Source organism: Trichomonas vaginalis, chromosome III (assembly GCF_026262505.1).
Source record: "Trichomonas vaginalis G3 chromosome III, whole genome shotgun sequence".
NCBI classification, from domain to species: domain Eukaryota; phylum Parabasalia; order Trichomonadida; family Trichomonadidae; genus Trichomonas; species Trichomonas vaginalis.
In genome coordinates, this window is record NC_067205.1 from 12,696,658 (window position 1) to 12,718,390 (window position 21,733).

The 21,733-nt window shown below is 30.3% G+C and overlaps 9 protein-coding genes across 9 annotated transcripts, besides 5 other annotated features; 6 read left to right on the plus strand and 3 right to left on the minus strand.

Annotated features, from left to right (window-relative positions):
- Positions 1–694: 694 nt before the first annotated feature.
- Positions 695–1,697: a mobile genetic element.
- Positions 1,698–2,040: 343 nt separating this feature from the next.
- Positions 2,041–2,460, plus strand: TVAGG3_0690570 (uncharacterized protein; the record flags this gene model as incomplete). Its single annotated transcript, XM_051243035.1, has 1 exon — positions 2,041–2,460. One exon carries the CDS (start codon positions 2,041–2,043, stop codon positions 2,458–2,460), a length of 420 nt encoding a protein of 139 aa, XP_051089622.1.
- A 424-nt stretch (positions 2,461–2,884) lies between these two features.
- Positions 2,885–5,185, plus strand: TVAGG3_0690580 (positive regulation of protein exit from endoplasmic reticulum; the record flags this gene model as incomplete). Its single annotated transcript, XM_001301818.2, has 1 exon — positions 3,253–3,738. One exon carries the CDS (start codon positions 3,253–3,255, stop codon positions 3,736–3,738), a length of 486 nt encoding a protein of 161 aa, XP_001301819.1.
- A 91-nt stretch (positions 5,186–5,276) lies between these two features.
- Positions 5,277–7,439, plus strand: TVAGG3_0690590 (surface antigen family; the record flags this gene model as incomplete). Its single annotated transcript, XM_001301817.1, has 1 exon — positions 5,277–7,439. One exon carries the CDS (start codon positions 5,277–5,279, stop codon positions 7,437–7,439), a length of 2,163 nt encoding a protein of 720 aa, XP_001301818.1.
- Positions 7,440–7,652: 213 nt separating this feature from the next.
- Positions 7,653–8,920, minus strand: TVAGG3_0690600 (glycine-rich protein family; the record flags this gene model as incomplete). The annotated part of the gene is made up of 1 exon (XM_001301816.1): positions 7,673–8,689. The coding sequence occupies one exon, from the start codon at positions 8,687–8,689 to the stop codon at positions 7,673–7,675; it is 1,017 nt and encodes a 338-aa protein (XP_001301817.1).
- A 36-nt stretch (positions 8,921–8,956) lies between these two features.
- TVAGG3_0690610 (uncharacterized protein) lies at positions 8,957–9,740 on the plus strand (the record flags this gene model as incomplete). Its single annotated transcript, XM_001301815.1, has 1 exon — positions 9,010–9,687. One exon carries the CDS (start codon positions 9,010–9,012, stop codon positions 9,685–9,687), a length of 678 nt encoding a protein of 225 aa, XP_001301816.1.
- Positions 9,741–10,074: 334 nt separating this feature from the next.
- On the minus strand, positions 10,075–11,343 carry TVAGG3_0690620 (chromatin remodeling; the record flags this gene model as incomplete). The annotated part of the gene is made up of 1 exon (XM_001301814.1): positions 10,218–11,327. The coding sequence occupies one exon, from the start codon at positions 11,325–11,327 to the stop codon at positions 10,218–10,220; it is 1,110 nt and encodes a 369-aa protein (XP_001301815.1).
- Positions 11,344–11,949: 606 nt separating this feature from the next.
- TVAGG3_0690630 (protein of unknown function (DUF3447)) lies at positions 11,950–13,020 on the plus strand (the record flags this gene model as incomplete). The annotated part of the gene is made up of 1 exon (XM_001301813.1): positions 11,950–13,020. One exon carries the CDS (start codon positions 11,950–11,952, stop codon positions 13,018–13,020), a length of 1,071 nt encoding a protein of 356 aa, XP_001301814.1.
- Positions 13,021–14,776: 1,756 nt separating this feature from the next.
- Positions 14,777–16,271, minus strand: TVAGG3_0690640 (chaperone protein, calreticulin/calnexin family; the record flags this gene model as incomplete). Its single annotated transcript, XM_001301812.1, has 1 exon — positions 14,817–16,259. One exon carries the CDS (start codon positions 16,257–16,259, stop codon positions 14,817–14,819), a length of 1,443 nt encoding a protein of 480 aa, XP_001301813.1.
- Positions 16,272–16,801: 530 nt separating this feature from the next.
- On the plus strand, positions 16,802–17,491 carry TVAGG3_0690650 (small Rab GTPase Rab6b; the record flags this gene model as incomplete). Its single annotated transcript, XM_001301811.1, has 1 exon — positions 16,814–17,389. One exon carries the CDS (start codon positions 16,814–16,816, stop codon positions 17,387–17,389), a length of 576 nt encoding a protein of 191 aa, XP_001301812.1.
- A 705-nt stretch (positions 17,492–18,196) lies between these two features.
- Positions 18,197–19,034: a mobile genetic element.
- Positions 19,035–19,982: 948 nt separating this feature from the next.
- Positions 19,983–20,011: a mobile genetic element.
- Positions 20,012–20,485: 474 nt separating this feature from the next.
- Positions 20,486–21,250: a mobile genetic element.
- A 361-nt stretch (positions 21,251–21,611) lies between these two features.
- Positions 21,612–21,733: part of a mobile genetic element that runs on past the window's edge.

Here is a 21,733-nt window from a genome sequence, read left to right on the forward strand (position 1 = left end):
TAAATATAAAATAAAGAATAAGATGTAAATTATTAAAATATTTAATTTTAAATTTTGAACCTGTGATAAATATTTTTTTGCATTGTTATTAATAATGAAAAATAAAGCTTATTTCAATGAAAATTGTTCTGCAAATTTATTTCACTTTTGACCTCACTTTTTCCGTAATTCAATTTTTTACTTTTAATATTTTAGATCTTCATAATATCATTTGAAAAATTAACCATATAAAAAAATCAAGTTATCAATTCACTTTTTCCGTAATTCAAAAATCAAAAATATAAATAATATATCTTTTTATCAAATATTATTATTATATTCTATGAAAAATGAGGTCCGGAAATTTTGCGGATTCCCGTAACTCAATTTTACGGAAAAAGTGCAGTAAACTATTCAAAATACGGAAAAATTGGTGTAAACTAATGATTTTACGGTAAAATCACGGAAAGTCCCGGAAGAATATATGTGCCTATATGAAATTATACAAAAATGAATCAAACGCATTTTAAAAGATTGTTCTTGTATTATAAATGCTATTCGCAGATTTATTAGTTGAAGAAAATTACCAAATTTTTGCCGATTTACAAAAAATGATTTACAAAGCATATTTTTATAAGGCTTTAAAAATCTTTAAAATGTGACCGGTGACGGAAATCCATGGTAACCAACCGCGGTTCCCGTTTGGAATGCCATAGATTGGCCTAAGTATTTCTTAATAGAATGTGAAATAAAGTAAAATTAACTATATTCAAAATGGAAAAAAATCCAAAAAAATTTTGAAAAAAAGAATTTCATGATAAAAAGCATAAATTTTGCATCAGAAAATTAAATTCAGGTATTTTTTTGAAATAGAAAGAGTCCTAAAATTAGTTAAAAATCATTTTTTATTCAAAAGAAACGCTATTTTTAAGGAATTGAAAAGAATTTTATTTAATAATATTTTATTTATAGAATTTGCATATATCATATGCATAGACATATTGAATTGTAAACCTGAGAACACTAATTACATTAACTTGTCGTTCAAATTATTGCATCGAGAAAAAAGTGCTATAAATTTACTCAATTAGTTTACAAACGTAAATATTTGGCATAAACTTTACGTTTGTAAACTAATTTGGTAAACTCGTAGTTCAAATTATTGCATCGAGAAAAAAAGTGCTATAAATTTACTCAATTAGTTTACAAACGTAAATGTTTGACATAAACTTTACGTTTGTAAACCAATTTGATTAAATTTAGTAAATTTTAGTTCGAATGCAAGTTTTCTCGGTAAATCATTTTTTAGACCTCAAATGAGATGTATGATCATATGAGTCACATATGATTTAATCCGAATATGTGTGAGAATTGAGTTTAAAACGAAGTTTATTTTTTGGACTATATTTCGCCATTTTAAAATGTGTAATAATGATATAATTCGCATGAAATTGAAAAATATTGACTGGATGTGTAATGGTTTTATAATTGCAATGTTGATTTGATCGAATTTAAATGAATATATAACGCGATGAAATTTCGAATTGCTCAAATGTCTGTAATTCATATATGGTGCACATATTAATATTACATTTCGTTGATATTTACCACATAAACCTTTAAATATTAAGTCATTTTAAAGTTATATGCGATTTAGTTTCAAAATGCACGTTTAGAAAAAGACGATAACGATTAAATTACAAAATCGATAACGACCCGAAAAAAATTGAATGCACTTTCAAAAAAATTTCAAAAGGTAAAAGTTGGCTTTTTATACTTGGTATATGCACTTAATATATGATAAATATTCATTTTAATTTCAATACTTCCTAAATTGTTCTAAAATCAGTCTGGTGGGATTAATTTGTCTGCCATGTCAAATTTTCAAAAAAGTATGCAAATAAAAGAGTATACGAATAACATATTTAAAACAGAAAAAAGAGTCTAGTTTTGGATAGTGTAATTCGATTTCTTGGAAATTTTTTGAAAGAGTATTCAATTTTTTCTCATAAAATTTAGGGCGTATGGATATTTAAAAAAAATATTTTCTTCATTTTTAAGATGGGTAAAACATCTAAGTTACACACTCGCATTGTCATGGTCAATGACGTTCGAAATGGTCAAGTTTCAGGAACTATATACTGCATTGGAAAGAATGGAATGTCGATTCTTACTACAAAATTCGATTCTTTCAGAGGGCATTTGAAACAAACAGCAGAGCCAATCGGAATGGAGTATCATGAAGTAGAAAGGAACATCTTACGGTGCTCATGGAATCCTCAATCTTCAGAAATACAACTTCTTGAAGATAATGGAGTGAGAGTTGAAGATCAACCTGTAAACACTAGAACAGAGACACAACGCTATGATCAAGATACTCAATTACTTTCAGATCTTACAACTCCTCCCAATAGAGTAAATTCTCAACCTATTTCTAATGATACAGCTATGGATTCCCTGATTCTTAGATCCACAAGATGACCAATTCATATTTAATAATAGTAATATCGATATCCAAATTGCTGATGATTTTCTCTTAAATTATTAATACTTTTTACTTTCAATTTTTGCAAGTAAAAGAAACTATATATTGACCAATATTTCATTCATCACAAAAATAAGATTCATGAATATTTTAATCTCACAAAAGTATTACATATTGTTATATTCTATAAATATCTTTGTTAAATTCTAATATTTGAAGAATTATTGCTTCTAATCGGCCTTGTCTACACCAACTTCAGCACATGATTCTTTTAAAAAGCTTTGAGCTTGATTATTTGCTCAAATTTTAAATTCTCTTTTATGAGATTTATTGGAATTATTCAGCTTCTCTTAATCTGCTGAAAATTACTGGTTTCGATATCAAATAGTTAACAACATTTTTTTTCAAAGAGATAATTGATGCTTTTTCTTTTTGCAAAAAGATCAATTGCTCTTTTCCATTATAACCAGAACCAGTTAATTTTGCAGCCATCAGACAATATTAATGTAAAATTTAGTGGTATTCGATCGAAAAAATTTCCTTTCCAATATAATTTGAATTTTGGCAACGCAATATGCCAAAGTAATACATCGAATAGTATTAGGTCGTCATTTGGACAAAATATTCTCGGTGATTTCAGAACTAAAACCATAGAAAACATTAATTTTTTAGAAGATCAAGAATTTTCTTGCAGATGCTTCCATACTTTATCAGAAGAACAAGCTGAAATACTCAATTACCTATCCGAAAACGATTATCTTCTTTATTTTCAGTTGAAAAATTTCAAAATGAAACAAGGATTTCATATTTCTGAAGGAAGATACTTCCTTACTAAATACAAATTTGATATACAATACGCAACGGAAGTGAAATCAAATGTAGTTCATTATAAAATCATTGATATTGTTCCAAGTCAAGAAATTGGACACCAAACTTCTTATAGTGATAATGTATGCACAGAATTACAAACACCTCCCATTATCAAAGAAGGAACAAATGTTAGTTTAACTTATCAATTCACTTTTACAGAAACAAAGCTTTATCCACCTTCAACAATGCAGCCAACATTCGCATTATCATCCCTTAAGTTACAATTACTTATTAATATTGCAATTTTAGCATTTTTGTTATATTTCACACCAAAGTACTCAAATTCATTTGGTCCATTAGAAGAACAAACAGACGATAGTGTTTGGTATTATTTACGTGGTGATTTGTTCAGAATGCCACAAAATATTTCGATTTTATGCACATTTTGCGGGATTCACAATTAATGGCGTTTTTTGACAGTTTATGAAATGGCACTGAAATTTCTCTTTCTTACTGATGATAAGAATAATTTCGATATAAAATACAATAATGAAAAATTTACTAGGTATACCGAGGAGTTTTCTACAAATTTTGTTGTTGATGGTTACGAAAAATACATTTTAGGAAAGGAAAATGGAAAAACAACATTCAAGAATTGATATTTCGAAACAATATTTCCTAATGAAACTTATCCTTATACTGCTTATTTAGTAAAAAACGAAGACCGTCAAAATCACAAAATTGATATTTACACTGAATTTTGTTTAAATGTTGATCGTGCAGTCACCTATAACATTGAAGGCGATAACGGTATCAAGATTGAACTTAACAAAAAAGGTGATATTACATTTTTATATAGAGACAAACAAGTTAAAAATGTCTCTACTTATTGGTATGGATCTTATAATTCAAATTATAGATATTGGTATACAGAAGGATCCACTCAGAAAATATATAGATTTGGGGAGTATCATTATAATTATCATTACACACCATTTATAGATGTCTCGGGAAGATTTACATATACATGGAAAGATATTACTATCACACCAAGTGAAACTATTATATTCAATATTTTAATTTCTCTCTATTCTGTAGAAATTCTCCACCCTCCTGTTATTACTAATATTTCAATTCCAAACATTTTCAATACAGGATCTAAAATATTTAATGTTGCTATGAATGTTACAGATGTTGATAAAAATTCAAATTATTCAATCTTTTATTGCTTTGATAATTGTGTTTCAAAAAATGAAACAAAAGCATATCAATCAAATGGTTGGATAACAGAAAAGATAGTGATCCCATTTAACGAAGGAAATCATTCAATATCAATCTGGGCTAGAGATTATACAGGTCTTTCTTCTCAAGTATTTACAGGAAACTTCATTGTGGTAAACAATTCTCAAACGAAAGATTGGGGTAACTTGAATCTGCATAAATCAATGCTTAGAGTTAAACGCAGAAAGTAATTTTGATACGTTGCATTTTTATTGAGCTCCTTTATCAATAAAATTTCCAGACATGAATATGAACATTATTACAGATTGTCGTCCCAATATATAAAGTAAACACTGTTTTAATTCTCAATTTGAATTCGTCTCCAGTATCATCAGCACATACTCTCTTCTCAAAGCTCAAATCGAAATTTTAATTATTGAATTCAGAAATATAAAGATATGAAATTTACATAAATGGGATCTTCTATTTTTGATTCTGATAAAAATCCCAACATTATGCATTTTTTTCTCATTGATTCAAATATTCAAAATAGCTAGCACTATATGCATATTTGTTTCATATATTATAAATTGTTTATTTTTTCATATTTTTCAAAAAAATTTTAAATGCCAACTAAAATATCGAAATAAATTACTAAAATAAATTTGTAAAATGGTGATTACTTATGGGAAAGCAAGCTGTTTCAAAATATATTTGCCGATTTTTTTTTGATAAATTTTGACATGCGAAATTCTAAAAAAAATATTTGCATTGATGCTTGATGAATATGCTCTTTTTGGCAGTTATTTACAAGGATATTGATCCAAGCTGCTATTCAGCCGATGGTAAAAACCTTACTAGTGTTAACGATACTTCTTCATATCTTAGAATTTCAGCAAAATGTGAAATAGTAGAATATAGTTGTTTCTATGGACTAAAGTCGTTAATTTCATTTACTTTTGAAGAAAAACCTAATTTAACATTAATTGGTCCAAATGGTTTTGGTTTTTGCGATCACCTTACAAAAATTGATTTATCTTTTTGTCATAAATTGAAAATCATATCAGCATATGCGTTTTATTTTTGTGATGCAGTTGAAGAGATTCTTTTACCAGAAGGACTTTTAGAAATTCATGGAATTGCTTTTGGATTTATTGATAAAGTAAAGTGTATAACAATTCCAGCTTCTGTGAAAATAATTCAAGATTCTGCATTTAGTGAATTCACTAGTCTTCAAAGTATTACATTCGCAGAAGGTTCAGAATTAACTTATTTAGATAACATTTTTAGCGGTTCTTTTTTAATAACTTCATTTGAAATTCCGGAAAATGTTGCAAAAGTCAACGGAAATGTTTTCTTTGGTACAGCGGTTAAAAATATTTCAATTCATCATAAAAACAAATATTTAATTCTCGTGGATGATACTATTTATTCTTCAAACAAAAGTATTTTATTTTGCTCATTTAAATATTCATCTGGAGAATATGAAATTCCAAATGATGTTATAACTTTAGGAGAAAGATGTTTTTATGGGTTAACCCTGAATAATATAATAATCCCAGAAAACGTGAAAAGAATCGAAGAATATGCTTTTGCACTTTGTTACGATTTAAATTCTGTAACAATTAAAGGAATTTTAGAATATATTGGCGATAAAATTTTTTATGATTGCTTTAATATGGAAACTATTTATTTCCCATTTTCAACAATGATAGTTAATGCTGAATTGTTTTGTCCATTGCATTCTTCAAATTTACGAATGATATTTACTAACAAAACATTATTTTCTAATGATGCAATTGGAAAAGAAACGAAAGTTTCAATATCATATCTGGATGAATCAGATCTTTTTATTTTTAAAAATTCATTGATTATGAATTCAATTCAAACATTGGTTTATGAATTTTGGGGATACAATTACACAACAATTACTATTCCTAACTCAGTAACAACAATAAAAGAAAGAGCTTTTGAAAGCTCTTCACTTAATAATATACATGTTGAAAAGGATTCTAGTCTATCTGTAATAGAGAATCTTGCCTTCAACAATTGTTCAAATTTAGAATCCTTTGATTTAACAAATTTGCCCTTAAGTTCCATTGGATTTTCTGCATTCAAAGGATGTTCGAAATTGACTCATATCAGATTTTGGTTATCTAAATTGATTTTAATGGATAATGCATTTGAAAATTGTATAAGTTTAAAGAGTGTTAGTAATATATTTAATATTCCTGAAAGATGTTTTGCTGGATGCATTAATTTGAGGGAAATTTCTTTTTGTGAAAATACAGAGATCATTGGAATTCGAGCATTTGAAAATTGCTATTCCTTAGAAACAATAACAATTCCAGCATCGGTTCAAATAATATCAGAGTATTCATTCCTTAATTGTAGAAAACTTAAATCAATCACATTCAGTTCAATAAATAGTTTGTCTTTTATTGCAGTCAACTCTATCTCTGTTTGTGATTCTCTTACAAATATAAGTAACTTTGAATCAGATAAATACAAATCAATTGATAATACACTTTACAGAAAGAATGAATCAGGAGAATATCTAATTTATCATTTGAGTAATTCTATTAATGATATGCTTACTGTCAATTGTGATACTATTTGTAGTTATTCGTTTAATCACAGCAACAACATTCAGAAAATTAAAATAGTTAGTGTTTATTTGATTGAAGAATTTTCATTCAATAATTGCATCAACCTTAAATATATAAATTTCCCTCTTTCAGTTCAAACAGTTCAACCTATCGCATTCAATGAATGCAGATCCATTAAATGTCCACTTATTATTGAAAATCAATCAAGCACTTACATTAAAATGCTTGTTGATTCTGGTATTCCTCAATCAATAATTACTTCATGTAAAAATTCTCGTAGTCCTAATATAGATAAACTACTTTTAGATAATTTCAGGAAAGCCAGAAGACATTAAATTTAATAAGTATTTTCCACAAATTCTAATTTTCAGTTATGTTATACTTTGTTATTATGTAATGAAATTAAGTTTTACATAATAGTACAAGAGATTAAAGTTCTAACATTTGGATACATTTTATATTTAATCTCTTAATTGAGCCGTTACTCCATGTAAATTAGATTTAGATCGAAAAAAAGAGCCAAAATTAATATATATTAAATGAGCTAAAACATTATTAAATATATAGTTTATTCACTGATGAACTCAAAAATGAATAAGAATAGAGATATATGATAAACATTTGTTATGCAAGAACACTCATTTAAATCACTCAATATAGTAATTCGGGCAAATCCATTTCCTACATGTCCAAGTTCTTCAAATCCATCAACTACATTTAGTGCAGGCATGTCAGAATTTCCTTGAATAGTTTGAGTGTTTTTGAAGGATAATCCAGAAGGGTGAATGTTGGTTTCTAAAGCTCTTCCTCGATCATCCATCGCAATACAGCCTAGATGACCACTAATAAAGGAACTTCCACCGCCTCCCCCTGAAGTATATTGATCAGGATAAGAAACTTTTCCTCCAAATCCGCCGTAGTACCCTCCTCCACCGCTCCCACCTGTTGACTCGCCATCTTCTCCATTTCCTCCTTGGTAAACTTGGTTGCCAGTCGTTTGTGTGGCACCTGAGACAGGGGGAAGAGGCGAACCGGATACAACAGCTCCATTCGTCCCGTTGATTCCACCGCCGTGGCCACCAAGGCCAGCACGTATAAATGATCCGCTACTTCCACCACCAGCCGCCACCATAATTCGATCATAAATGGTAGGGCTGTATGTGGAAGTTTTTCGAAATCTCATATCAGTGGATCCTCCGGATCCAGCAGATGGGCCATCACCTTTGTTAGTATCAAACCCTCCAGGAGCTCCACCATTGAATCCTGCAGTTCCAACAGCAGACGAACCTGCAGTAGTGTTACCTCCTTTAGTACCGACAAAAAAAGTAAAATATGTTTTTTGTCTCAACTCAATCTCACCTCGAGTATAGCCGCCTTTACCACCGGGATAATTATATCCACTACCAATTGTGTTCCCAGCACTCGCTCCCCAAAGCTCAATTCGATATTTTCCCTTTTGAAATTTTGTTTTATAAATTCCATTATTAACACCATTGAATATATAGCAATTAAATACCTTATCATGCTTGGCAATATAGTATTCTTCATTACCAGGAGAAGTATAATATTCGCATGCGTTTATCATGAATCAAATTGATTAATCTAATCATTGATGAAATGGCTCTCAGGAATGAAAGGCTGATACAAGCAACTCCATAATAGAAAGAAATCAAATGGTTTCAATGATAACGTTCTTAACTCTAGATCTAAAGTTTTGAGTAAAGAGTTCATCATTATGTATGAGTTCCTTGATATGGTAATGGGAAAAGGTATTGAAGTTTGTGATAATTTTATTGTATTTGTTATGAATATTGTCTTTCTAAAATTTGATTTTTAAAAAAGTGACGTGTAAAAATGGATGTTTTTAATCTTCTTTTAATTCTATTAATAATAGTATTTTCTATTATGTTAATACAGACACAGTTCATGGAAGATCTCAGATATGAGATTAGGAAGTTTTTCAGGCGTCCTTCAACTCCAAAAGTTGCAATCCAGAAATCTAAGTCCACAGTTTCATTAGAACGTCAAGTATCAGATGATGAAGAAACTTCAACATATGTTCCAACATATAAATCAAATTCTTTCGCACCATCTACATTTACAAAAGTTTTACGCTCACCAAGGACAAATAATCAAAAACCAAGTCATTATATTCCACCTTCATTCATGACAGAACCATCTTTTGTTAAAAATCAAAGGCTTGCGTTTTCACAATCAAAATCAGAACAAAAATCTACGAAATATGCTCCTGCAGCTGAAGTAAATACAGCAGCAAATCAATACTGGAGCAAAATATCGCCTGCTTCCAAGCTCCGTTTAATTGAAGAAGCCACAATTCCAACAGTTTTACATGCTACAGTCAAAGAGACAGAAAAATCATCTGGTACTGCGGGCACATCAGATAGTGGTAGTTCTGCGGCTGCTGCACCTGCAAAACCAGGAGGTTTGTCTCTTGGAGGCGGAAAGATGAATTTCTCACTTCCATCAAAGCCAAAGAACGATGACAGCAGCTCCACAGGAAATACCCTTGGTGGTGGGCTCGGTGCAATGCCAAAGATTCAATTAAAATTAGGCAAGAAATAAATATAGAGAAAATTTTTATGAATAAAGATGAAATGTTAATAGAAAAATACTTCTTTTTATCAGTCATTATAAATATATTCTTTTACATTCATTAAAAAAATTATGAAAAAATATTCCAGACAATTTAATATATTAAGCAATGTATTGGTTTCTTTTGACAATACTGATACTTTTGAAGAATGTTTTGTTCAGTTTTAAATAACATATTGAGATATTCAAATATCGAATTAAAAAAGATAAATGATATCATGCAAAATTGAATTACTCATAATAGTGACTTAAAATGCCAATATAGAAATAGATTTTGAACAAATAAATATGAATTATTCTTTCTTATTCAATGGTTTTAAGAGCCAGGAAATGATAATATGATTGTAGTATGTGTTTAAATGATGAATCAACAATGATAACATTCAGAATAGATGAAATCTTTATAAATAAAGAAAATTTTTTTAATTTATTAGATAAAAAATCATTGTTTGTAGTTCTAAATGACATCTTTATTAATATACAACATGTAAACAAGAAAATTAAGCATTTTTAGACTTTTGGATACAAGAATTCTTTGTTTCAGCGGTAATTTCGTCAATTTCAGTATCAATTTCATCCCAGTTTGGTTTTTCATCCATTGCTGGCATTTCTGGTGTTTCTGTCTCAGGATCTGCATTAAATTCGAAAAATTCGTTGAGATCCGACTTATGTTGGAACTCATGACTCATTACAGAGTTCATAGTAGTAAAATCACCTTCTTTGAATCTAAGAGCTGTAACTAAACAATCTAAAGGCGATGTATTGGGTTTCTGCTGAGTATTTGTAACAGGAGCCTTGTTGATCTCATTAGACTCCATTGCCCAGTCAGTTATGCCTTTTTCAAGCTGATCGGCGAGTCTTTTCTGTATTTCGGCATTTAAAATGGTTGTTGGAGGCATTTGAGGCTGATTGAAAGTCCTAAATTCAAAAGCAATGTGTGATGCACCGATTTGCTTAAAAGCAATGCTGTTTGTAAAGCATTTAGGACATAAAACGATACCTGGGTATTTTTTAGAAAGGAAATGACCATCAGAGCACTCAGATTTGCAAAGAGTGCATGGCATTGTCAAATGATGAGTCTGTATGTTGTTTTGTTGGAAAATTAATCTTTGATCGAAAATTAATGAATATTCATCAGATAGCGTCTTTCCATCAGGTGTAACATCTGATTCTCCTTGAAGAGAGTTCTCGAAATTGATCAATCCCCATAAAGCTAAGAACCTATGAATTCGTTTAATTAAAGGAAAGTTTCCACCGTGAATATGACAAACGGTTGTGACTCTGAGTGGTTGTGTGGGGAATAAACGGAAGAGTTTAACGCATAAGTTGCGAATATTTTTATATTCTTCTTGATTTTCGTATTCTTTCAGCTCAGGAAACTCTAATTTTTCAATTTCATGGATTTTATCGAAATCGAACCATCTAGAATGTGCTGGAATTACAAATGGCCAGAAACTTTTTCCTTTTGGATGCGCAGAACGTGGATAAACTGACGGTTTAAGCGTGGTTTGGCATACTCGTGACCTTTTTGTGCTCATTGATTCGAGCAAAGTGTCCGGTTTCAGTCTCTTGAACCAAGGTTTCTCGATTTGCTCGAAGGGATGAGTCATTTACAAAGTTTACAAAAATTTACAATATTTTACAAATCAACAATCTATGTCATGATTAAAGAACCATCCATTTATTAGACAAAATATTAAATTAATTCCAGTTACAAATTTTTATCAGAACCAGTCATGTATTATTTTTGACACTTTACAAATTATTTTTGACGCTTTACATGCCCCTCCCTGAGTTCGAAAATTATTTGGTCGAGTCCCCAAATGTCCCCCACGCGACATCCTTAAGAAAAAAGTAAAAGGGAAAAGGAGGAAAAGAAAGAAAAAGGAAAAATATAGGTCATATTACATATTGGATGACTTTAACTTTGTGTTGTTCATGATCGGAGGTTGCGACGCGCCTGAATGGCTAGAACTGCCGCCGAAGGCCCGATTTTTTTACAAGATTATTTTTTTTTCCAAGATCCTTTCACAGAATTTGGGTTTATCATCCAGAAACGGCCACCACATTCGACCTTCTTATTCTTATAATGTTATTTTATATCTGTGAACTAAATTGAAATTCATAATTTTTATCCGACATCTTTGTGATCATTGCATTTTTTTTTCTTCTAATTATTTTAAAGGATGTTTTGTATGGTAAAAGGAAATTTTATGGCTTTTAAATTTTTACATGCCGAGGAGGAGGAAGGGTAATCCTAAACAATACTTCCAATTGCGAAGTATCAGCAAATACTACATCGATTCATATAATGCGTTATACCAGCTCAAAACGGAAAAGGAAGAAGAATTAAACACAATTTACAAAAATGTCATAACAGAATTGATTGATTCAAAGAAACATTCACCCAAAAATATTATGGAGGATATTTTAAATATCATTCCGTATAATAATCGCTATGCAAAGTCATATTTATATCTTGCCAAACTCATATCTGATAATTATCATGTCGAAAAGGCCGACAGTCTCGAGAAGATTTCCAACTTCCTGTTTTATAAAGAATATGGAATTATATTAGACAAATTTTTTGGTTTCAGTGATATCAAAACAGATAATCTTGATATTCATACACAAAATACGATCTACAGCGCAATTATGTATAATGACAAAGAAAGATTCATCATATTTACTGGAACAGATGAATTTGATAAAGATCAAAAACTCAAAAGTTATTTATATCCAGATTCTAAAAAAGGATATTCATTACTTGAATTATGTTGTTATCATGGAGCTGTTGATTGTTTCAAGTTATTAAGAACGAAATTTAACTCAGAAATAACCAAAAAATGTCTAAAATTTTCATTTTTAGGAGGAAATCCAGAGATCATGAGCGAATGTTTGAAATATCAAAAACCAATTTATAAGTGCATGGAATATGCAATTATTTCACACAACATTGATTTTGTTACATTCTTGATGAATGAATACAAATTAAAGATCGATTTAAAACACTGTGGAATTTACAAAAATCTTGATACATTTTTGGTTTATTTTGATAAAACTAATCATATTAATGAATGCTTTATTGAATCGGCGAATTTTTCTATTCCATCTCTTTGTGAATATTTCCTATCACATGGTGCATCTGTCAATGCAAAAGATAGTGATAAAGAAACCGCTCTTCATTTTGCATCAATTTATAATTGTAAAGAAACAGTCGAAGTTCTTCTTTCACATGGTGCAAATATAGATGAAAAAGATGAATTTTCTGAAACATATTGCTTAATATTCTATTTGATTTGAAATACATCTATTACTAATTGAATTACAATTTTTCCTTTATTAAGATATTGCAAATCTGACAAGACTTTTGACTTATTATAACATTATTTACTGTGAGGCATTTTATATTTGCAGATACAACTTTCATGGAAAATTGAATGTTTTTTAGGGGTTGGTTTCTGGTTTTCCTACAAGTGCAAAAAATGCATAAAAACGATTATTTTGCATTCAAACTGTGCAAGAAAGTCAATCATTCGTCAACTCTTTTTGGCACTTCAAGGAAGTTATTCCGAATATTATTACTTCATAGATGATTATAAGGAAAAATCCGATAACGAAACTATATCAGGAAGCGGTAATTGTTACATTCATCAAGCAATATTTTCATACTATTATGTATTTCTGCTAGCAGAAAGGAATTACGTGAAGTATGTATATTTTATAATAACAGTTCCACAGAAAATGGTGGATCATTCTATATATCAATCTGAATGCGTCCTAGTTCATATTTGTATATTACTTTCATCAAGCACTAGTTATGGATGCGGATATTACATTGAATCAGTTCAAGATAGTACCGATAAAAGATATGCAATTGAATGTTCAGTTTCGAAATGCAGAGGAGAGTGGTTTTCTTTTTATCATTCGCATGGAGATATCCAAGTAAGCAATATGAATACATCTTACCATCATGACATTACTTCTTATGCTGCATATTCAATTGGCAATCCAACAGATACATGAATAATGAATTTCACAACAGCATCAAATACATCATCCTCTGATCAAGGTGGAATGTTCATTTATGGTTTCAATAGTGAAAATATTTAAAAAATGAATATAATATATAAAATGAGTCTTCTGAGATCAGACTAATTACCTGGTAACTGATATTATGTTTAGTAGCTTCTGCAAAACTGAATATTAGCATTTCAATATAGGGATTAATTTGCTTATTTGATGAACAATTCAACATTGAATATATTTCTTAAAATAATGGCAAGTGTTCATTAAAAAAAATTAGTCATGTTTGTTAGGATATACAAATTATAATGAGCATTATCACTGAGGTTTCTGGGAATATACCTCATAAACTAGAAAAATTGGGAAATTGTATCAAACAAAAATCAAAAATTAGTATTCATCCTTCATGGTATTGTGATCTCTTTTGATAGTCATCACCTCAGGACATTGTATTAGGTGTAATGTGTCACTTATGCACAATATATTTGGAATAACTTTGTAGACATATTTATTATGAAAACCAATAAGGGCGCAATTCCAACTTTCTGAGATAACAGGCACAAAACTTATGCGCTTTACCTATCTGATTTAATATGACTTGCAACAATATTCTGGTATTAAATAGGAATGGAAAAAATTTGGTTTAATTTACTGTGAAATCCTCTTCACAGTTAGAAATTGTCAAAAAATTGAGAAAATGTCAAAAAGTGGTAAATGCACCATTTAGGGCTAACATGAGGGAGATTTTATATGTTCACTATTCCAAGACACTTCGAACTTTTCAATATAAATGTAAAAGTTTTCATTCATCAAAAGCACATCTCAATAAGGTCGCAAAAAAAATGCGGAAATTAAAACCAACAGTTTGAGTACTTTCTGAGAGTCTGTTCGTCAGAAAGTATACATTTGTAAACTTTCTGACACTAAAAAATTTTTGTCCTTTCAAAGTTTTTGATATTGTCAAAAAGTATACATCGGCGCTCTCAATTTTCCTCTCAAACGGCGGTTTTTTAAAAACGCTTATAGATAATAATAATAAAAAAATATAAACTCACTTTTATTTTTTATTTTTTTTATAACTCAGTTTCTTCTTTAACACCCATGTTGAAATCTTCCTTTAACTCCTTCTCAGCGCGATTCTTATCACGGTTCTCGCGGAGTTTATCTCTTGCCTCCTTCGATGCAACGTTTAGAGCGAAAACTTCCTGTTTCATGAAGTACGGATTGTTGTCGCAGTTGTAAGGGAATTCAAAGTCCTGGATTGATGGCTGCGGTGGCAATTCCGAAGTAGAGAAGATGAAGTTTCTATCTGTTTCACCATCATCTTCTGTACTTGATGTACTTGACGTTGCAGAACTCGAGTAGAAGTCAGCATCTGTCTTTTCTTCGGCCGATTTATGTCTCAGTTTGTGGAGTTCTTCTTCAGCCCTCTTTTCTCCCCGGTAGCGCTTCATCGCTGCTGCCTCGTCATCTCTGAGGACAAGGAAGTTCTCTCTGAGCTTCTTCTCGGCGTAAGAAAGGTCATCTGTAACTAAAAAGTTGTCAAAAATCGTTCCTGGCTTCGCCTGGAAGACTTCTAAGCCCATGAAGCCCATATCTTCGAATACGGCGAAGTTTGGATCATCTATGAACTCTGGATTGAGAATCTGTTTAGGAATCCAGTCACCTTTGTAATTTGGATTTGGAATCATCTTCGGTTTCCATACTCCAAGGAAATCTGGGTTCTTTATCATCGGGCGAACCCATTTTCCTTTAATAGATTCGCGCCAATCCGATGGTTGTCGAGCATCTGGATCTGGAATTGTTGGACGCTCATCCCAATCGGCTGGTTTCTTGTCATTAGGATCTGGAATCTCCTCACGATCATCCCAATCCTCTGGTTTGAGGTCTGTTGGGTCGGGGATGTATTTCGGACCTCCGATTTCGAAATCTGTATTGATATTCTCACCATGGAGTACTGGCTCGCCATCTATGCGGACTTCGTATGTCTTGTTCGCAAAGATAATCAATGTATAAGAGTGTGTTAACTCATCATGTGGAACATCAATGTATTTGTGAACATCATAAGATGTTTCGTTTCTGGTAATGAATAAGTATAACTTATGCTGCTTCTTTTCGCATACATCTGGACCGAACATGATTTGATATGGTGTTGTTGGATTGAATTTCAATGGTTTTTCATTTTTACCAAGTAATTTGATGTAAGCACCTGAGCACTCATATCCGCCTTCAAATTTAACTGTATATTGAACAACAAACGTTTTTCCGGATGTATTAAATGGTTTTTTGAATTTACTTGTGATTTGATAATAACCACTTTCTGATACTGTTTGAAGACCACGTTGGATTTCGGCATTTGCATAATAGTTACCTGCTGTTAATTGAAATTGGCCCATAATACCATCACCTTTTGAAGGACGATGCTTACTATAGACCCATCTCTGCTCCCAGTCATCATCTAATTCATCTTCAAAATAAACTGTAGAAAGTGAACCGTAGACCAGGAAAAGAAACATCTTTATTTGGTTACGACGATTATTTTTTTGTTCAAATCACTTGATATGTAACTATTTCTTACATTTTCGAATCAAATATGACATATGTAAGGACTAAAACAAACAAAAATCTTATCAATTTTGAAATATGTTATATTTTTCATGTGATTCAAATATCTTCTACTCCAAAACATTATTTTTCAATGTAATTTATTGTACTCTTATATAGTAAAATGCATTTATAGGATATATAAGTTAGTTCAGGCGAACATACTGAATAATATTTCATAAAAATTGATATTCAGAATGATTTTAATGGTTTTTCTATGAATGATCATATGCATATATAGACTATTATGTTTTCTCGTTTAAGTCATTGCATTCAATGGTTCTAATATTGAATACATTAAAATGAATATCGTTAGATCTGAATTGATCACTAAAAATAATGATCATTGATTGTTGAAACCGAATGTCTATAAGAATATATACATATACTCTTATATTGTTTAATGATTATGCATGGAAATTGAACTCTCGTTTATCAGTAGAAAAAAAAAACTTTACGATTAAATATGTCGACAAAGTGCAAAGTTGTTTTCCTCGGTTCGGCAGGTGTTGGAAAAACATCTCTCCTCAACAGATTGATGACAGATGAATTTTCTAATCAGTATAATACAACAATTGGCGTTGATTTCTTCACAAAACCAGTACAAGTTCAAGGAAGAACAGTAACTCTGCAAATTTGGGATACAGCAGGTCAAGAAAGATTCAAATCTCTTATGCCATCATATATTCGAGACTCTTCAGTTGCTGTTATCGTTTACGACGTCTCAGATGAGAAATCATTCGATGAGGCACAGGAATGGTATGAAACAGTAATGCACGAAAGAGGTAATGAAGCTAAATGCGTCCTTGTAGGTAATAAAATTGACTTAGAAAGAAGAGTTGACTTAAAACATGTTGATGATTTCGCAAAACCACGCCAAATGCAGACAATTGAAACTTCCGCAAAAACTTCTTCTGGAGTAGCAAGATTATTCAAATTAATCAGCGAATTAGCTCCAGATGTTACAAAAATTCCTCAAGTTTACGTTCTTCCAATAGAGCCAAAACCAATTGAACAAAATAGAGAAGGTTGCCAGTGCTAATGGTTTACAATTTCGATAATATTATTATCAATATTATTATATATATATACTTTCATTTATTTAAATCATAACATAGTTATACCTACTTTATATGTATTAAAGCATTACATTATGTAAATACTTAAAAGTTCATGTTATATTTAATCGATTTATTTTTTCAACCGAAAAATTGAACGAAAAGCAATCCTTAACTTTATTTCTATGCAAAACTTGAGAATTAGATATCCATAACATAGGAAGAAGGAGAACAAATAATAATATTGGGAAATATGTTCAAACTAGAAGGGTATCAACATCATATCATAATGAGATATTCTAATAGAATCACATAGTCAATGAGCCATTCTTAAATATTGTGCTAAGCCTCCCAATACCGTTGAATTAATGAAAAAATGTAAAAGCCTTACATCGCATATATAGAAAGCCCTATCATTCTATATACAATTTTAATTATAATGTAAAGAGAGCGAATACTCCTTCGAAAAAAGAAATCAATTTTGGAAGGTGGCCTGGTTTCAAAAGTCGTGACCGATACTGTATTATTTCTTGTTAGTACTAGTCATTGCGAATAACAATCATTTGCGGCCAAAATGACCAACATTTTGATTTTGTTAGAAAAAGATGATTATTTGAGAGCCCAGACAGTTATATAAATCGATATTAACTTTAACTGTCAATTTTAACCCATAAAAACTTTTGTTCAAAATTTAAATTGAATGATAGAAAATCAATATATCTAGAATATGATATAAATCAATTTGATCCAATAATTTTCATTCTTGGTCAAATGAGTGTCAATTTCTCCTGTTATAGACCGAAAATAGATTTTTTCGGTTTTCTCTTCAAATAATTGAAAGAATGATACTATTGTAGGTTTATTATATTATATAGCATATAATCATGCTATAGCCGAAAATTATAAGTTTTGAGAAGATTGAATATAACACAAATAAATTTGAATGTAAGTTAAATTGCTTGTTGTTTTTAATAGCTATTTAATGAGAAATCCAATATTGCAAAATTCAAATTGAATGATTGAAAGAACAGAAAAAGTCATTCTTTTCAATTTCGAATATGTTTCATTGTATTTATAATTATATGGCAAATAAGATATTTAAACTTGATTTTTGAAGGAAAATTCACAAAATTGAATAAATTCAAATAATTTTTATTCAAAAATAAACTAGTTATTTGAGTTTAATACTAATTATCAATTAAAACTACAAAGTTTGTAATTTAAAATATTTTGTGAGATCAGATTGAATTAATTCAAGGTTCTTTTCAATTAATATTAATGACCATATTACGCATTTTCGAACATTCTAAACCAAATATATAAAAATGGGAGACGAATGTTAAATTTGCTAGACATGGGGGAGTTGTTTACCGAGTTTTAGCTCTTATCTCTAACAAAAAATTAATTTTTAAAAAAATGACCGAATACGTTTCACAGCGAGAAAAAAATAAAAGGCAAGATAGAATTTTCTAGACATAAAGAAGTTGTTTACCGAGTTTTAGCTCTTATCTCTAACAAAAAATTAATTTTTAAAAAAATGACCGAATACGTTTCACAGCGAGAAAAAAATAAAAGGCAAGATAGAATTTTCTAGACATAAAGAAGTTGTTTACCGAGTTTTAGCTCTTATCTCTAACAAAAAATTAATTTTTAAAAAAATGACCGAATACGTTTCACAGCGAGAAAAAAATAAAAGGCAAGATAGAATTTTCTAGACATAAAGAAGTTGTTTACCGAGTTTTAGCTCTTATCTCTAACAAAAATTAATTTTTAAAAAAATGACCGAATACGTTTCACAGCGAGAAAAAAATAAAAGGCAAGATAGAATTTTCTAGACATAAAGAAGTTGTTTACCGAGTTTTAGCTCTTATCTCTAACAAAAAATTAATTTTTAAAAAAATGACCGAATACGTTTCACAGCGAGAAAAAAATAAAAGGCAAGATAGAATTTTCTAGACATAAAGAAGTTGTTTACCGAGTTTTAGCTCTTATCTCTAACAAAAATTAATTTTTAAAAAAATGACCGAATACGTTTCACAGCGAGAAAAAAATAAAAGGCAAGATAGAATTTTCTAGACATAAAGAAGTTGTTTACCGAGTTTTAGCTCTTATCTCTAACAAAAAATTAATTTTTAAAAAAATGACCGAATACGTTTCACAGCGAGAAAAAAATAAAAGGCAAGATAGAATTTTCTAGACATAAAGAAGTTGTTTACGCGAGTTTTAGCTCTTATCTCTAACAAAAAATTAATTTTTAAAAAAATGACCGAATACGTTTCACAGCGAGAAAAAAATAAAAGGCAAGATAGAATTTTCTAGACATAAAGAAGTTGTTACCGAGTTTTAGCTCTTATCTCTAACAAAAAATTAATTTTTAAAAAATGACCGAATACGTTTCACAGCGAGAAAAAAATAAAAGGCAAGATAGAATTTTCTAGACATAAAGAAGTTGTCTACCAAGTGTCAGCTGTTACTTCTTCTCAATACTGATAAAATAAAAATCTTTATTATTTATTTAACCTTTATTGTTTCATTAAACTTCATTTATTTTATATTATAGTTTTATTCTTTTAGCTACTTGTAAAATAATCTAATTTTATATCATCATTTTACCGGATTATTCTTCAGTACATCGATTGTGTATCTAAAATAATATCATTATCCTTATTCTGTTTTTTCCAAAATTCTTTTAACTATCTTTTTTGGTTAGATTACTTTATACTTTTTACTTTTATTTTTTAATTTCAAAAAAAATCTGGTGATTGTTCTATTCTGTTACAATGTGCATTATCATATTCTAATGAATTATTCATTACATACATTTAAAAAACTTGTTAAAAATGAAATTAAAAAATTATGTTTATTATTACGCTGTGAATGTGTCAACAGCGGTCATGCCTGTATCTGTATCCCATATTTGCCACAACCTTTCTGTATCTGCATTTGTGTATTTCGGTTTCAGCTGATACATTTGATTTGGCGTGTAATTTGTTCCAGTTAATGGATTAATTGGGAGATCTTCATCATGCGGTGTGTTATTATTGTACTCCCAAATAAAGGCAGGAATAGCCTGAATGCTTTGGCAGCGCTCCAATGTCGGCCAGAATCTCTCAATCTTCCCATTTTGGTAGGGGAGAATGAGAGTCTGTATGCCGCCATTGGACGCCCCAAAGATCAAGTAGATCTTGAAAGGCGCCCCTATTTTCTGAACCGTTGTCGGTCCAGAAACAATAAGGGGCGCCAAATTCAATGAAGGCGGAAGCCGCAACGTTCGCTGTCGTCGCTGCCAGCATATCTGGTATTTGTATACACGCTAGGACTTTGCGGCTAAAATCGTCGATTATGCCATAAATATACTGGCCACGAACACCCCTAAAATAATGAACATCTGCGTGCCAGATAAGATTGGGTGAAAGCGCCCAATATCTTACTGCTGTTTCTGGCCCGGCATGCTCTAATCGCGTCTTGGTGAAATGATTTTCTTTGAAGTATCTGCATACTTCTCTATAAGATACATCAATTTGTTGTAATTTCAAACGTTTCCATTGTTTTGTTTGACCACAGGGAAAGGCCCAGTGGTCATGTATCACAGCAAGAGCTTTGATTTGGTCGTAGGGATTGACCCTACGACCTTTCTTGCCTTTAGGCAATGGGATATTCTGTAAGCTAAATTAATTTTGTAAAAAAGATTTTGAAACATCTAAATATTTGAAATCATTTGATTGAAGGGTTGGGGCGATGGGAACATGGGTGCAAGCTTCTTCCCATGTCATTTTACCTTCTTCAATCTGATTGGAAATACCAATTAGGTAAATTCGATCGACATACCCTTTGTAAGGATTCATTCTAATGAAGTACGTTAACAATCAAAATATTCTATAAGTGTCTAGTATGGAATTCAAAAGAATAAAGAAAATGGTAACGTAAATAAACGTATTATGAAATAATTTATAATTAAAATGAAAAATAGAAAAAATAATAAGTAAAGTGACTGGAAATGAAAATGAAAATCAGTGTACATTTTTATTTTTTTCTCGCTGTGAAACGTATTCGGTCATTTTTTTAAAAATTAATTTTTTGTTAGAGATAAGAGCTAAAACTCGGTAAACAACTTCTTTATGTCTAGAAAATTCTATCTTGCCTTTTATTTTTTTCTCGCTGTGAAACGTATTCGGTCATTTTTTTAAAAATTAATTTTTTGTTAGAGATAAGAGCTAAAACTCGGTAAACAACTTCTTTATGTCTAGAAAATTCTATCTTGCCTTTTATTTTTTTCTCGCTGTGAAACGTATTCGGTCATTTTTTTAAAAATTAATTTTTTGTTAGAG